We start from the raw sequence: 17,662 nt of genomic DNA, 5'->3' as shown, positions 1-17,662 counted from the left end.
CTAGGGCAGGACCAGCTTGGAAACTGTTTTAGAATGTGTTGGCTTGTTTGATTTGTTGGTTGGGTATTTTGAGAGATGATCTCACAATTGAGGTAGCCCAAGCTGACCTCAAATTCATGATGGCCCTGCCTCAGCCACCCAAGTACTGGGATTATGCATGTGTTACTTCATGCTGTCAGATGTCCAGTCTTTTACTACATGCCATGCATTATGTCAAGAACTTTAAGATATTCCATGTTTCTTACAACCCACAGCACCCCTTATGTTCTGGTTAAGGAAACAGAATGAGGGAGATGAAGCAACCTTGATAGGGTTGCACTAGAGGCCCCTGGTAGGCACCTGGGGCGGAGCTCATTTGGTTTGTCTGCCCGTTGTCTCTTGAAGGTAGAGAGAAGCAGCAGGAACCTATAGATCAGAGGTTCACCTCAACCTGTGGGCCTCAACCTCTTTGGGGACTGACTTTACAGGGGTCACCTAAGACCACTGGAAAACACAGATATTTACATACAATTTGTAACAGTAGCAAAATTACAGTTATGAAGTAGCAATGAAACTAATTTTAGGGTTGGGGTTCCCACCACATGAGGAACTGTATTAAAGGGTCGTAGCTCTGGAAAGGTTGAGACCCGCTGCTGTAGATGCTCCTTTTTGTTGTAGACAATCCTGAAGCTCCTGGTCTCCGGTGGTGGCAAGTCACGGACAGGTGTGATGATTCCCATCCCACAGTACCCCTTGTACTCTGCGGTCATCTCTGAGCTCGACGCTGTCCAGGTCAACTACTATCTGGATGAGGAGAACTGCTGGGCTTTGAATGTGGATGAGCTCCGACGGGCATTGCGGCAAGCCAAAGACCATTGTGACCCTAAAGTTCTCTGCATTATCAACCCTGGAAACCCCACAGGTCTGTTCTTGACTCTCTTGCCTCATTCTTAGGGGCTTGGAGTGGTTGGTATGCCAGACACTTGACTACTAAAAAATTAAATTAGGCAAGGTTTGCTCTGTTCCAGTTTCCCAATTCACTCCAGATTTGCTAACAGCTGTGAGGCTCGCCTCAGGCTGTTTCAGGAGACAGCAGCAGGCACATTTTTTTGGTTTTTGTTTTGAGCAGGCTGGTATTACTGATAGGAGCTGTTCTTTTTCATGTTTTACCTTCAATTTTAAAGACTCATCTCCTTGAGATTATTCACACAAACTGTTACCACTTAGTTTAAGGTCATTTGATGCTAAGTCCTCCTTGTTTCTCAACTGGATTCAGAGTGCTGGTGTATAGAGTTTGGCTTTTCCTTTGAGAAGAAAATTCAATATATTTTTTTAAAAAAGCAAACAACAACAACAAAGCCTGTTTCTAGACCCAAATTTTGTATATTTTTCTTAAAAAAAAGAAAAAAAAAGTACACAGCCCTTTCTGTTGTGATTCCTGAGCTGCTGGCTTGTGTGTCTCCAGGGCTCTTTGGATCAGAGAGTGAGAACTCCTTTCTCCTTTGTTGAGCTAAATTGAATTGGGGCCAGAATACATTAGAGTTGATTGTGGAATCTGCTGCTCTGAGATGCTTCAGTCTGCTGAAAACAACCACTTTAATTCCTGAGTGCAAGCAGAGGTGCCACTGGTGCAAACACTGGTGTGTGTGCTCCAGTGCCTTGTTGGGGGAACGGAGTTCTACCCACAGTGCACTGCAGGGAAATGACGTGGCGCTGTTCTCAGTTGTGCTGTAGATCAGCGTCACAAAGCGAGCTTTGAAAACCTCTCAGACCAGTCCAGACAGCAGCGCTCTTCACAGCTGATGAGAACTGCTTCTTCAGGACTGTGGTTCCTAAACTTTTAGCTTGTTAAAGTAAAAGCTGAAGGCTGTGCTCACCAACACTTTAATGACTGGGCTAGGGCTGGAGAATTGGCAGGTCCAAGATGACACTTCTGCTGATCCCAGGGCCACACTTGGAACAGCAAGTCTTGCAGCATTTGTATGCTGAGTCGGCTGTTGAGTCAGTACTTTTTTGTTTGTGTCTTTGGAGACTGTGTTCCTGTCTGGTCTAATACTTGCTATGTCATCTGGGCAGGCCTCAGACTCACAGCAGTCCCCCTCCAGGCTCTGAGTGCTGGGATTACAGGCATATGCCACTGGCTGGTCTTTTAAGTCTGGACTTTTTTTTTTTTTTTTTTTAGTTTTTTTGAGACAGGGTTTCTCTGTGTAGTACTGGCTGTTCTGGAACTCACTCTGTAGACCAGGCTAGCCTCGAACTCAGAAATCCACCTGCCTCTGCCTCCCAAGTGCTGGGATTAAAGGCGTGCGCCACCACTGCCCGGCAAGTTTGGACTTTTTACTCAGGCATTTATGTAAATCTTTTTGCCTAGCTGCCTTGGAGAACATACCTCCTGTTCTACTATTCTAAGTAAAGAGGTCCTGTGACTGTATATTATTATAAGTAATATTATCTGTCTATCATCTATCTATCTATCTATCTATCTATCTATCTATCTATCTATCTATCTATCTATCCATCCATTTATCTATCTGTTTGAGACTGGATCTTACTGTGTAGCTTTGGCTGTCCTGGAACTTACTATGTAGACCAGGTTGGGTTTGAACTCACAGACATCTGCCTGCCTCTGCCTCCTAAGTGCTGGAACTAAAGGAGTGCATCACCATGTCTGGCCTCATAAATAACTCTTATGAGACTAACTTATGAGTGGGCACCATCTTTCCTTGCTTTCTGGGGTCTTAATGTATGGAAATCAGTCAGTTGCTAGAAGAGGGGTGGTAGGAAATGGAAATTTTCCAACCACATGTCACAGCCAGCTTGGCTAAAAGGAGTCAAAGATGCTTGAGGTTTTAAGCCAGGGTGCCTCTAGTTTCAAGACAAAAACCCAGCTCAAACCTGCAAAGCCGTAGGGTAGCGCTGTGGAGGCCAGGTAAAGCAGTAACCTGAGTCACTATTATTGTGTTCAGTTCTCAGCTCCACTGTCCTCTGAGTTGGGCTCCTTAGAATCTGGGCCTTCAGCAACTCCAGCAATTGCTCATCAGATGAAACCTTAGAATACATCTCCTGTGATCTCACTGAGAGTCCTAGGCCAGGAACTCACTGACCCATCTCGGGACAAGTCAAACCACTAGGACTCTGATAAGACAACTCTTTTACTTATTCCTTTAGAAGTCCTCCTTAGGCTGGCCTCGAACTTGCAACCCTCCTGCTTCAGCTTAACCAAATGTTTGGGTTAGAGGTGTGTGTCACTACACCTGGGGGGTTAGGCCAGGGTCATTTCTCTTATTTCCTGCTGGGGTGTCCTCACAGGATAGCTGTGGTATGTTACAGGAGGGAGGAGGTGTAATCACAGATGTTTCTGTCGGTTTATAAGGAATTCCTTAGGCCCATCTTCTGGTTCGGCCATTAGGTACCGCTTTCTAGCTTTTTGGGCCTGTATCAAAGCTGTATCTTATGTCTCCTCAAACTGAGTATAACCTGACCCCTATAAAGCCATATATGACTTTCTCTTATTCTCTCAGTTGTTTATGTTTGTCTCTTTGGCGTCTTCATGTGCAATGATTGCTGAGTCCCAAGCCCTGGGTAAACCTAAGCTTGTCTTTATTTTCAAGTGTGCACCGTGTATAGCAGTGGGATTTTTGCATCTTTTCCATCCCCTTCCCTCCACCAGGCTGAAGCCTTTTCAAGACTCTGGTCCGTCAGTTCCTCTTTGTCTTCCCCTTTGCATCTTGTGAACATGTTTTTGTATATTCTAATGCTCACAGCTCTGCTTGTATTCCAGTCAGATATAGTTAGGAGATCACGAGACCCCACTAAGGGTCTACCCACAACTGCATCTACCCACAAACTGGCCAGTCCCTGTCTGCAAGAGTAGTGCTGGTTCCATGTAGACACCAAGGCCTGGCACTCTGCTGGAGTTCCAGAGCCCCAAGCTTGCTTCTTATAAAGCCTGGCTGGCACTTGATGGCCAAAGAAATTTCAGTCCCTTATTTGAGAAATTGGCTTAATTTCCCTTACGAAGGTGAAAATCCTGACAGAATCAGTTTAAGATACACTTCTATATTTTATAGACATTTTTCATATCATTCTGTAGATAAATATATAGACATTTTTTTCTTTTTAGCCAAGAGGTAACATTCTACATGCTTTTCTGCTTTATGTTTATACATGCATAAATGGTTCATGTGTATATGTCTGTATTTGTGCACATATGCATGACATACATATATGCTGGGCACACAATAAAGAAATCAGCAATCGACTGAGCATGCCAGAGCTTACTGGTGTTGCACACAAAGCCTGAGGAAAACATGGGAAAGGAAGCTCCACTCCCACCTTCCTACCCTCCGCGCGCTCTCTGTTCCAGTGCTGTGCCTGCAGGCTGCTGACTCAGCATTTTGCTTTTGAAGCCATTCTGACACGGGTAATGGGCGTGTCTTCCCTGCTGGTGTTGAGGCAAGTCCTGAAGGAAGCCAAGAACAGCAGTGTGCTCTCTCAGTGTGCAGAAGCAGCTGGCCGGAGATACCAGCCTGGCTCATTCATTCTGTGTTCTGCAAGTACTGATTTGAGCACCCACTGGCTCTCAGGGTAGATGATGAGCTGGGATTAGCTTGGCTTCCTTGTGGGCGTGTGCATCTGCCTTTCTGGAAAGACACCCACAGCTTTTCTTCAGTAACTCTAGCTCGGTTACCATATCAACCAGTACAGTTTTCCTCATTGCTTGCTGCTGGTGCGTAGTCTAGGAGTGGTAGGACCTGATGAACTCCACTCCATCCCACTCACTGTGTCCTGCTCACTGTGACACTCCCACACCACCCTGTCCTCCAGAAAAGACACACATCGTGCACACATGTGCATACCGCAGCCGTAAGGATGATGAAAAAGTCAGATGTGAAAGGCTGTTCCTTCCCCATGCCTGTCTTCATCTCATTGGACAGGACTGGAGCCTGTAGGCACGACTGGAGCTTAGCTTTGCTGCCATACCCAGCAAGTAGGAGGGTGGTCTCCTGGAATCTTCAGGAACTTAGGACACCCAAGTGATTTGGGTGGGAGTATTACTTGGGGACAACTGACATAGCATTACAACCTACATTTTGGTTTTCTTGGGGATTTTGTAGGCCAGGTACAAAGCAGAAAGTGCATAGAAGATGTGATTCACTTTGCCTGGGAAGAGAAGCTTTTTCTCCTGGCTGATGAGGTAAGAGCAGTCCCAGAGATTGGTGGGGTACATTCAGAGGGAGGGCAAGTCTTCTTGTATAGGGGAGAATTCAGGTCTGATTATTCTATAGCCAGAGAGAACTTTCTAGGCAGAGTGATTCTAAGCAAGCAAAGGTGAGGAGATGTTCGTCCTTAACCTATGAATGTGGCGCATAAATTATCTCTGTGGTTTGGACTCTACTTGTATTGAACACACACAAACACACACACACACACACACACATTCTCCATATGTATGGGAGACTGAGAATTCACTATGTAACCCAGGCTACCCTAGAACTTACTATACAGTCTAGGCTGGCTTTAAATTCACAGCAATATTCCTACTGTAGACTCACAGTGTTGAGACTACAGGTATCAGCCACCATACTCAGTTAAATTTCAGAATTTTAACAATTTTAACAGATTACTTTAAACTTAGAGGAGGAAGAAGAGGAGGAAGAGATAGTGATGTCACAGGTACATATATGGTTGGAGCCTGAACTCAAACTGTGTCTTCCAGATCCTTCTCCTTTTATCTCTGTATGTTGGCCCCATACGTGGACTGTCTTTCCAGCCTTGTAACTTCAGCAAGTTTATACCTGATTGGTTCAACTCCAGCCATAATTATTGGGCCAACCACTGTAGCCTGGAGTTGTAATATGCAAATTAACCAGGCCCAGGCCAAGTGCAAGTTCTCTGTCCTGCCCTTCCCAAATTCCACCTGGAAAGCCAAGGAGGCCTTCCCTGAAGGAGATGCACGGGTTCCTACCTAAAAGGGGTGTGTGGGGGTGTAGCTGCCCTTTGCGGGAAGAGGCTAAACGCCACTCCTAACATGCAGTTCCCTGCCTCTTGGTAGTCCCCTCTTCCATCTTATTTATTTTCCAGCCATCTGTGAGTCTGTGACATAGTCTCAGGTCTATGACTGTAACTTCTCAAATGCTAATCACGAGGCCTGGGCTTCCCATTCTTTGACCGACTTGGAAGAAACTTCAAGTTGATCATAGCCCACTGACACTTTCCCTTCATTTCAGCATGCTTATCTTTTCCTTTCTCGTTAAGCACCCTGCTCTGTTGCCACATTTAAATTGCCAAAAGTAATCATGGATCTAAAAACCTTACTTTCTAAAGAAAAAAATAAAAAGGCGTCAGTGAGACCTGGGGACTCCCTCTGGAAGCACACTGACTGCCCCACTGATCCAGACAGCCAGCTTTCCTGAGTGGAACAGGTGGGGTAGTGTTTCTAGGCTGTGAGTGTTAGATCCAGAGACAGGGAAGTGCAGGGTGTGTGCTGGCAAAAAGAGACAAACCCATGGCAAGTGGCATACAGGACACCCCACAGAGTTCATCCCAGAACAGAGGGCGGAGGACAGGAAGCTGCTCCCACTAATGGTGAAAAGTTTGCTCTGGAGGATGGGAGTCCCTGGTGTCACCACTGGCCTGATGATGTGTTGGACAGGCAGGCTAGAGACTGGGGACGGGTAAATGTAGAAGTCAGGGAAGCTCCTAAGCTGTGTTAGGATCCAGTCTGAGGCTTTTCCCTTGCTTGTTCTGGAAGGCTCCTTCAGGTGCTTTCTGGCTTATGTGTGGAAATACTGTTGGAAGTGGGACTGGCTGGTTTGTTCAAGACTGGACTTTGTGACCTTCTCCTGACAACAGGTTAACTCTGTACCTACGCACCCCTCTTGGGTGTAGACCATTGGCTACTTTTAGCCACAGCCTTTATTTGTTCAGGCCTTCCAGAAGGACTCATCGCCACTGTCATGTGTCCCCTGCAGGTATACCAGGACAACGTGTATTCTCCGGACTGCAGATTCCACTCCTTTAAGAAAGTGCTTTACCAGATGGGGCATGAGTATTCCAGCAACGTGGAGCTCGCCTCCTTCCACTCCACCTCCAAGGGCTACATGGGCGAGTATGTCGGCCGCTGGCGGGTCTGCATGGTCCCAGCGCTTGCACCCTCCTTTCTGCTTGCTGTTCTCTTGTGGTCCGCCCACACAGTTAGAAAGCAGCCTTCACCACTTGCCACTGGTGTAAAAATCAGGAGACAGGCTGCATCTCTGGCAAAACTAGTGGTATAAGAACCACGTGTGTGCAGTGACTCAAGGGAAATGCGGCCAGGCTCAAAAGAAACCAGATTGGATAAGTGATGGAAATGTAAACAGGTCCCATAGCAGCTCTGAGTCTGGAATCTTCCGCTCTGTGTGCAAGGCTACCTTAGCACTGGGAGAGTTATAAGACCAATATTTGGGGTCCATATCTGTGACTAGTATTTACTGAACACTTACCCTGAGTTTGCAGCACTGAGCACCCTGCCTTCACAAAGCCAGTATGTTACCAAGGAGTGAAGAACTAGGCAAAGAGGAAAGCCATGTGGCAGATGGAGAACTGAGGTCAGAGAAGAGGTGGAACTGCCAGAAGGTGGGACCGGAGTAGGAAGGGAGACACTTGAGAGAACATTCTAGACAGAAGGAATGTCATATGAAGTCTGAAGAAATGTTTTGGTTAGGTCAAGGGAGCCGTCTCCTTACATTGTTCTTGGCTTAATTTGATGTACATTAAGTGTATGAGTTAGGTTTCAGGAAAAACAACTGTAACAAAATGGCCCGAAAGTATAGAGGCTCAAAAAGGGTGACAGTGTATCTTTTTTTTTTTTTTTGACATAATGGTTCAAAGATACCAGGAAGGCAAAGCTGGGCTCCTTGTGATCCTTCAAGGACAGTGGCTTGTGAGTGTGCCTCCTCAGCGTGTAGTATCCCCCAGTCTCTAGGGTAGGGGCTATCCCACCTCCCAGGAAACAAGAGAAAAGAAGGAAGAGAGTGCCTGCTTTTCCCTGTAGGAGATGACTCTGTAGTATTACCTGCTCTCCTGCCAGTGGCAAGAGCTCAGGCACAGCTGCCTGCCGGGTACCGAGGGTGTGGTGTTAGAGATCTGGTGTCCAGACTGCACTTGTGAGGGCTTCCTGTAACTGGTGGATGTGTTCCTTCCACCCAACTCTCCAGGTGTGGGTACAGAGGCGGCTACATGGAGGTGATCAATTTGCACCCTGAGATCAAGGGCCAGCTGGTAAAGCTGCTCTCAGTCCGTCTCTGTCCGCCAGTGTCTGGACAGGCCGCTATGGACATTGTTGTGAATCCACCGGTGCCGGGAGAGGAGTCCTTCGAGCAATTTAGCAGGGTGAGTCTGCCTGGCCCGTGTCCATTGCGGCTATTGTCAGGATCATGCATGGACATGAACAGCCACCACGCCATGTGGTCGTGCATCTGATGGTGTGTCTGGGCGTGTCCATCCACGGCCATCTCTCAAGGGGGCATCTTGATATCTCTTGGTTGCTGAACCACCCTCGTGAGTTAAATCTAAAGACGCAACAGAGATACAACAGTGTGGAAGTGGGAAGACTTCCTGTGTGAGTGAATGCACTCTTCTTTCTCACTGTGAGCATCATAAGTGGCAGGATCCCAGGAGGAGAGCCTTATCTCGCAGAGATATGTTTTATTACTAACCTGAAAAGAAGGGGAAGTAGCTAGGTCTCACAGCATCAACGTAAAAAAAGCCCATCAAAACTGTTTTGATTGTAGACTCTAAAAGTCAGTTTGAATAGACTCCTCTCTCTCTTTTTTGGGGGGGAGGGGGAGCATAAGGGGGAGATTTGCTTGTTTGTTTTTTTGGACACAGGATTTCATAGCCAAACTATTTTTTAATTCAAGATCCTCCTGTTTCAACCTCCTAAAGGCTAGAATTACAAGTATATCTACCACACTCCCCCCCCCCCGTCTTTCACCCCTCCTCCTCTTTTTTGTAGTAAAATGCAAACAACTAAACTCTTTCTCGTTTTAAACAATTTTTATTATTTATTTTATTTATTTATTTATTTATTTATTTATTTATTTATTTGACATGTATGAGTACACTGTTGCTGTCTTTGGATACATCAGAAGAGGGCATCAGGTTCCATTACAGATGGTTGTGAGCCACCAAGTGGTCGCTGGGAATTGAACTCAGGACCTCTGGAAGAACAGTCAGTGCTTTTAACCACTGAGCCATCTCTTGACCCTCTTTTTCTTGTTTTAAATATACATTTCTATCCTGCTGTACTGAATTCCTTTAATCCCAGATCTCAGGAAGCAGAGGCAAGGAAACCTCTGTGAGTTTGAGGCCAGCCTGACTTATAGTAAGTTCCATGTCAGCTAGAGCTATTCAGAAAGACCCTGTCTAAACAGACGGACAGACAGTTCTGTTTCATTAAGGAAAGCCATTGAGATTGTTGTGCAGCCCTCTCCCACCCCATCCGTCTCAAGAACTTTTATCCCCAGTTGACACTTGAGACCTAGTAAATGCACAGTTCTCCACTTTCCCATTTCCCTGGTTCTTGACAGCCAGCATTCTACTCTGTCCCTGTGAATGCCCCTAAGACATATCTGTATAGGTAGAATTATACAATGTGTGTGTTCTGTGACTGGCTTATTCTACTTGGCACAGTGTCCTCCAGGTTATCCCTGTGGCCGGCCCAGAACAGCAGGGGTGTCTTTGGGATTGAGGACTGGGCCTAATATCATTGCATGGCTATATCACATTTTGTTTGTCTTCTCATCCTCAGCCCTCACCTTGTTATCTGTCTTGTACAACAGGACTTGCAGAAATCCCGAATGATTCTGTTCCAGCTTTGGATGCTTGTCCAGCTCTGGGACTGTTGCTGACTCTGCTCTGCCTGAGTCTGTGTCCACGTACACCACACTGACAGAGAATACAAAGGGATAATCCCTAGATGGCATGATGGGGCTGTCTCCAGGGGGACTCGTGACTCTCACAAAATTGTTTCTAGGGTATTCCACCCAGGACGAGGGCCATTTGGATTGATGATGAAAAAAAAAATCCTTGCAGAAAGACCTGTCCATCTGTCCATGCCTACCTCCTTACCCTGCCCATTTACAGTGTTTGTTATATGCAGCTCTTTGTCTGTCAGTCTGTCAGTCTGTCATAATGAACAATGTTTGTAGCCTTGTCTAGAATCATTGACACCTGTGCTTTCTATTACCATCAGGAAAAAGAATTTGTCCTTGGTAATCTGGCCAAAAAAGCAAAGCTGACGGAAGATCTGTTTAACCAAGTCCCAGGGATTCAGTGCAACCCCTTGCAAGGAGCCATGTACGCGTTCCCTCGGATTCTCATCCCTGCCAAGGCCGTGGAGGCAGCTCAGGTCAGAGTGGAAGGCTGGCTGTCTTCCTGGATTCACTTGAGCTGTCTCTGAGAGGGTTGGCTTTTTGCTTTGGCGCTGACCTTAGGAGTTCTGAACTCTGTGGGCCTCCTGGACAGACACAGTTTACCGTGTGATAGCTTTGTAGAGTCCCAGCTACAGCAGAGTAATAAAGCAAGTAGGAGGCTAACCCCAAGTGAGAGTCCAGGGTGGACCTCCATGGTGCTACTCTCGGGGTGGAGGCATAGCTCAGCCGTTAGACGTGTGCTACTTGCAGAAGATCTGAGTCTGGCCTTCAGCACCTACGTGATCACTCAGAGCTGTCACAACTCCAGTTCTAGGGGAGCCAAGCTCTCTTCCTATTTCCAAAGACACCAGGCATTCATGGAGTACACAGGCATACAAGCAGGCGAAACACTCATACACATAAAATAAATACACCTAATGCCGGGCAGTGGTGGTGCACGCCGTTAATCTCAGCACTTGGGAGGCAGAGGCAGGTGGATCTCTTGAGTTTGAGGCCAGCTTGGTCTACAGAGTGAGTTCCAGGACAGCCAGGACTACACAGAGAAACCCTGTCTCAAAAAACCAAAACAACAACAACAACAAACAATAAATACACCTAAAACCCATTAAAACAGCAAGACATACTGACTGAAGGGCAGGACCCAAGTGGGGTCTGATACTGATGTTGGAGAAGCAATGAGAGTCCTCACCTCCCCCAGCCATCACCTCCTGCAGCCGTGATTCCTAAGCCTAAATCTTCACAGCCTTGGGTTTGGTTTACTGTCGGGGAGCTGAGAGCCTGTGCTTCGAGTCCTCATATGCTATGGCAGATCCTACTTTGAGGCTCAGAGGAAAGTAATGTGTCTGTCAGTAGCATCCTCATCCTATCCTGGAGTACCTGAATACCTTGTTAGACACTAGGGATCCAGGCCCACCCTAGATGCTCAGAATCAGACTCCCCCTTCCAGAGCCGAGAATCCCTGACGGATTGTTGTATAATAATTCACTCTATTTGGTGCTGTTTTCATTGCTGTGACCAAACACCTGACAAGGTACAATGTAAGAGAAAAGCGATTTCTTTTGGCTCCCTGGGTTATGGGTATGGCCCTCTGGTGGGAAGGCATGAGTCACTTGAGGCTGAGGCAGAAGCACAAGGCTGCTTGCTCACCTCTGGGCGAGCGAGGATCGGGAAGCAGAGGAAGGGGGAGCCAGCACAGTTGTCTTTCTCCTTGTATCCCAGCCGACGGGCACTTTCTCCACATTTCCTCTGGAAATGCCTTCAGCCACAGGTTTAACCGTGTGCTTCCCTGATGCCCGAGGCTGCTCTAATCCAGTCGGGTTAGCTTTCTTAGCCATCATTAGCACTGTCAGCGGAGGCTCGGAGGCTTATCTCCTGAAAGCCACGGCTGGATTTAGATCGTAGGGCCCTGTTTTCAGATCATTTGCAGCCCGCGCCCGTTGCAGTTACTGGGGTGGGAATACTGGAACCCTTGAGTGAAGATCAGTAGTGTCACAGCTCCTACCTGTTCAACATTAGCCTCAGATGTCTGGGTCCCAGAACCAGCTTCCTGGCTGTGAGCTGGAATCCTACCTTATTTTGCAGGCAGGAAAGAGGCACTGCCACTCTGCATTTTGGTAGAAAAGAGGCACTGCCACTCTGCATTTTGGTTCTATCTGGTTTTGATACCTTCACTCCAAGTAGGATCTTACTTTTTATTTATAGCCCAGGTAAGACCCCACTGTGTAGCTCAGGCTGGCTCTGAATTGAAGATTCTGTTTGTTTACGTTTCTTTTCTTCTTCTTCTTCTTCTTTTTTTTTTTTTTTTTTTTTTTTGGTTTTTCGAGACATGGTTTCTCTGTATAGCCTGGCTGTCCTGGAACTCACTCTGTAGACCAGGCTGGCCTTGAACTCAGAAATCCGCCTCCCTCTGCCTCCCAAGTGCTGGGATTAAAGGTGCCACCACCACCTGGCTTGTTTAAGTTTCTCAAGTGCTATGATTATAGGTGTGAACCAAACCCAGCTCTGTTTTGGTTTGGGTTTTTAATGTGTGCAGGTCTCATGGATGGCAAGACACGAATCTCAAGTTCTGTCCTCTTCCCACAGTCCCATAAAATGGCTCCAGACATGTTTTACTGCATGAAACTCCTGGAGGAGACTGGCATCTGTGTCGTGCCTGGCAGTGGCTTTGGGCAGCGAGAAGGCACTTACCACTTCAGGTATGATCCTTTCTTTGGGGGTGGGTGGTGTTGGTCCCTTGGGTTCTTGCTTTAGAGACTGCAGGGTATGAACCTCTCTTCTTGATGGCTTCATCATGGCAAGCTCAGACCCTCTGTCAGAAAATAAGGAAAACAGGGGTACTTCGCAGCCCCAAGTATCCCTGGACTGTCCTGCCTCTGCTGCTTCCTGTTCCCTTCACACTATGTGCTTCTGAATGCACAGGACACTGCCAGTGCCTTAGTTAGATTTCTGTTACCATCATAAAGAGCATGACAAAGCAACTTGGGAAGGAAAGTGTTTATTTGGCTTATGAGTCCATGCTCAGGGAAAGCTCAGGCAGGAGCCTGAAGGCAGGAACCTGAAACAGAGAGCACAGAGGAACATTGATTAATGGCTTGCTTTCCATGGCTTTCCATGGCTTGCTCAGCCTACTTTCGTATGTAATCCAGGACATCTGTCCAGGGGCGGCACCACCCATGATGGCCTGGACCCTTCTACATCAGTCATTAATCAAGAAAAAGCCCCCACAAACTTGTCTATAGGCCAGTCAGATGGATGGAGTTATTTTCTTGTGTGAAATTCTTCCCAGATAAATCTAGCTTGTATCAAGTTGACAGAAAAACCAGCCAGGACAGCCTGGCACAGAAACAGGTGTTCAGTACCTCCTTGGCTGCACTATAGGCCATGACAGTATCCTGGGCCCCAGAGCCTCTTAAGGTACTATACTAAGACCACAAACCGAGAGGCTGTTCACAGCCATGTCTTGCCCAGCCCTGTACAGACGGACACACGGATTCCCAGAGCTGTTAGGCAGACGTTCCTCACTGAGGCCAACTCTGTTCAGAACAGTTATTTCTTCCCAGCTCCTGCGGTGGATGCTAAAAAAAGAATTGTCCTGAGTTACTGACATTTAGAGCCGAGTCTTCACAGTCAAAGATATGAGTCGTGTCCTTAGATGGACTAGCTGCTTACCTGGCTCTTTTATCCTTGGCCAGGTTCTCTGCTGCGATTCATGGTCCATCTAAAATGGAGAGTTGGGATTGCAGTGTAGCTCAGTGGTAGATGAGTGAAGTCCTGGCTTCCATGTCCAGCACCTCACCAAAAGTGTAGTTGAGTGGGGAAGCCTGTTGTCTGGACTGCAGGGAGAGCGAGCTTTTATGGGAACTGGAGATGTCTTTGAAATGAAACCTGTGATTTGACTGGAACACACACATGTGCCTACACACAGACACAGAGAGAGAGAGAGAGAGAGAGAGAGAGAGAGAGAGAGAGAGAGATTGATTTTCAATTTCTGAAAGAAAGGCTAAGAGTGGCCGGGCAGTGGTGGCACACACCTTTAATCCCAGCACCTGGGAGGCAGAGGCAGGTGGATTTCTGAGTTCGAGGCCAGCCTGGTCTACAGAGTGAGTTCCAGGACAGCCAGGGCTACACAGAGAAACCCTGCCTCGAAAAACCAAAAAAAAAAGAAAGGCTAAGAGTCATGTTCTAGGATTAGAATAGTTCGACCACTTGCTTAGCATGCATGAAGCCCTAAATTCAATCCCTAGCACCACAAAACAGGAAAAAAATGTCATGTTCTAGAAAGTTCTCTATGCTAGTCAGAATGTGCTGCTGGAGCCATATGTGGTGGGGCATGCCTGTAATGCAAGCACTTTAAGAAGCTGATGCAAAAGGATTACTGTGACCTCAAAGCCAGCCTAAGCAGCAGGGTGAGTTCCAGATCAGCTAGTGCCATATGAAACCCTGTTTTATAAAAGAAGAAGGGCTGGAGAGATGGCTCAGCTGCTAAGAGCACTGGCTACTCCTCCAGAGGTGCAGAGTTCAGTTCCCAGCAACCACGTGGTGGCTCACAACTATCTGTAAGGGGATCTGATGCCCTCTTCAGGCAGGCAGATATATATGCAACAGAGCACTCAGACATTAAATTAATAAAAAAAAAAAAAGTATAAAAGAAGAAAAGAGGAGGAAAAAGGGGCAGAGGCTGGCAGATCTCTGTGAGTTCAAAGCCAATCTGGTCTGGTCTACAAAAGTTCTAAGACAGTTGGGGCTACATAGAAGGACCCTGTCTTAAAATAAATATACAAGCCGGGCGGTGGTGGCGCACGCCTTTAATTCCAGCACTTGGGAGGCAGAGGCAGGCGTATTTCTGAGTTCGAGAGTTCGAGGCTAGCCTGGTCTACAGAGCGAGTTCCAGGACAGCCAGGGCTACACAGAGAAACCCTGTCTCGAAAAAACCAAACCAAAAAAAATAAATAAATAAAAAATAAATAAATATACAAACAACAATAGCAACAAAACGATGATGCGGCCTTCTATGGTAATGAAAAATACATTTTAGTGACTCAAAATCCGGCTTATTGCTTTAGTAGACAGGTCTGGCTGTAGTATGTCTGTGTATAAACCACTATCGTGGTATGTGTCTGTATTCCCAGCCTTCTGGAGGCTGAGGCAAGAGGATTGCTCAGGGTCAGGGCTTCCCCTTTCATCTCGGCAGCATGGGAGGCCAGAGGAACTAAGAAGACCCGAGTTTCACAAGTGTTAGGTGCCTTCCTGAGCCATTTCTCGGGGCTCATCTTCCCCAGCTCATCTCCACTCAGCAAGGGGTGTTTTTGGATTCATCCTGTGAACAGCCAGGCTGACATCGGTCTCTTTCCTGACAGAATGACAATTCTCCCTCCAGTGGAGAAACTGAAGACAGTGCTGAATAAGGTGAAAGATTTTCACCTCAAGTTCCTGGAGAAGTACTCATGAAGATGTCTCAGGCGCCGGAGCAAGAGCCCAGGACCACCCAGGCCTTCCTCATGGACTCTGCCTCAGACCTCATGCAGGTCACCAACCCTGTTCACCATCATTTTCCCAAGGAGACTTCTTTCTTTGTGCCTTGATGTTTGAGCGTTCTTCTGAGCAAACAGTGATTTTGCAATGTCTCGCAGGCCCTCTTTTTTGTTTTGTTTTTCTTTTTCTTTTTTTAAAAAAATGCAACCAAAGTAGAGTCAACCTGCTCAGCAGATGTACTTGGGATTCTCTGAATCACTGTTCTGTTTGGAAAGTTCCTTTGGGTCTTAAGCAGCCAGGGTACATTGAAATGAGATATTTCAGATCTGGAGAAACAAGCCAAGTGTTGGGAAATACGTGACTTAATGTGATAAGGGCTGGAAATCTAGAAATCAGTAATGAGATCCAAAAATAAAACCCTTACCAATGTGAGAATGTAGCATTTTAGACAGTAAACCGCAAGTCTAGTGAGGACTCAGAGAAAGCTGGTCATTCTAGTCTGGAGACAGGCAGTGCATCCCAGAAACCTGCAATTCTAGTGAGGACTCAGAGAAAGCTGCTCATTCTGGTCTGGAGATAAGCAGACAAGCATATGGAAGTCAGTAGTAGGACAGGGTCACATCAGATACCAGGTTAGATTGCACTGGCTACCTAGAACATTTTTTCCAGGTTTGGCTGAGCCTTTGTGCGTACCATTGCCCTCTGCTGGTGGCAGCAGAGATAAGCAAGGGCTGAAAATGGAGGTGATCCTTTTACAAGGCCCTGAGGGTGTTTTTAATTGTTTCAAACTGAATTTGGTTTGTTTGTAACCATACCTGGTTACACTGGCTGCCAAGAAGGAGCACCTGCATTCTGATTCAGTGTTCTTTTCAAGTCAGTTTCCTGCCTCGCTCCCTGATCTTTGGACAGCATCTTATCAGCCATCCCTGTGTGTCACAAAGTAGCAGCCACCAAGCAAGTGTATTCCTTGAATTAGCACACCTGGGTGGGCCATGTGCACACCAAGGAAACAGATGCTGCAGGGAGCGCCAGACCAGGTTTTCCTCCCCATCTCTTAACTGTCTCCATTCTCCAGTGAGAGTGAGAGCAAGCCATGGGGGAGCGCCAGCTCAGGAGCCTGGGTACCCAGTGAGTTAGGGGAGCTTAAAGGGCTAGAGAGAGAAAGCTGTGAGGGCTGTGGAGGAAGGCTGCACCCCAGCCTCCTGCCCTATGGTTCCACACTGCAGAGAGTGCAGGGGTTTTTTTGTTTTGGTTTTTGGTTTTTTGAGACAGGGTTTCTCTGTGTAGCCCTGGCTGTCCTGGAACTCACTCTGTAGACCAGGCTGGCCTCAAACTCAGAAATCCGCCTGCCTCTGCCTCCCAAGTGCTGGGATTAAAAGTGTATGCTACCACCGCCCGGCGGGAGTGCAGTTTTAAAGAAGAACTTCAAGTTGTTAACACTCACGAGCGTTACATTACTGTGAAGGAATAGCCACATCCATAACAGAATGTAAGGCTCTACTTTCCCTTTAAAAGCTGAAAAGGTAGCATGTGTGCTTGCCAGGCATATAATCCAGATATGCTCCGGGGTTCTGAGAGTCCTCCATGAAAGGTTAACTAGAAGCTAGTATATTTTTTATATTTTTGTAACAATTGGCTTTTTTCATGGGGGGTGGAGGTGGAAGGGTTAGTATTTATAGTCCTAACAGGTCCAATAATTTTTATAAGTGTCTTCAGATTATAAATAATCCTCCAAATTTTGCAATGTTTACATGTTTTTTTAAGATGAAAAATATGCTTGATTTGCTTTTTAAATAAAAGTTTAGCTGTTCTAAGAGATTAACTTCAAGTAGGAATGCTGGTTATGGTAGTTTGGGTTTTCTACAGATTCTGTTCCCATGCTTTTTCTGTTCCGGCGTCACTCCGGCAGCGTGTGGGTGGGGCTGTGGAAGCCTGGCCAGGCTGGACCTGGACAGACACACCTCAGAGACATTGTTTCCATTTGGAAGTGAGCGGGCACCGGCCTGTGCGCTCTTTGCTACTTACATTATGAGTTCTTCCGGCCTCCTTAGCGTGGGTCCTTGTGATAGCCGTGCTGGGAAGCTCTGAACAATAAAAGATGCCAAGTGGTGACTGAGCAGCTTGGTCAATACAAACTAAACATTGGTGGGGCTGAGTATGGTGTCGTACACTTTAATCCCAGCACTGAGGAGGCAGACCGGTGTCTGCCCGTTTGAGTCCTGTAAATTTACATAGTAAGTCCCTGTCACAACAAAATTGAAAATAACAACAGAAGCAATAAATGGTTAAGTGGA

General features: G+C 46.8%; 1 protein-coding gene across 1 annotated transcript in view; it reads left to right on the top strand.

Annotated features, from left to right (window-relative positions):
* The window catches only part of Gpt2 (glutamic--pyruvic transaminase 2), a 39,582-nt gene extending 21,920 nt beyond the window's left edge, over positions 1-17,662 (top strand). Inside the window, exons 5-11 of the mRNA XM_028755521.1 lie at positions 658-901; positions 5,097-5,176; positions 6,954-7,090; positions 8,178-8,352; positions 10,217-10,372; positions 12,480-12,592; positions 15,254-17,662. Coding sequence (XP_028611354.1) covers positions 658-901; positions 5,097-5,176; positions 6,954-7,090; positions 8,178-8,352; positions 10,217-10,372; positions 12,480-12,592; positions 15,254-15,344 — 996 coding nt within the window. The 3' untranslated portion in view covers positions 15,345-17,662. The remainder of the gene's footprint in view (positions 1-657; positions 902-5,096; positions 5,177-6,953; positions 7,091-8,177; positions 8,353-10,216; positions 10,373-12,479; positions 12,593-15,253) is intronic.

This window comes from Grammomys surdaster, unplaced genomic scaffold (assembly GCF_004785775.1).
Source record: "Grammomys surdaster isolate TR1022 unplaced genomic scaffold, NIH_TR_1.0 126063, whole genome shotgun sequence".
Taxonomy (NCBI): Eukaryota; Metazoa; Chordata; class Mammalia; order Rodentia; family Muridae; genus Grammomys; species Grammomys surdaster.
Note: the sequence above shows the minus strand (reverse complement) of the source record. Positions and strands in the feature narration are given on the sequence as shown.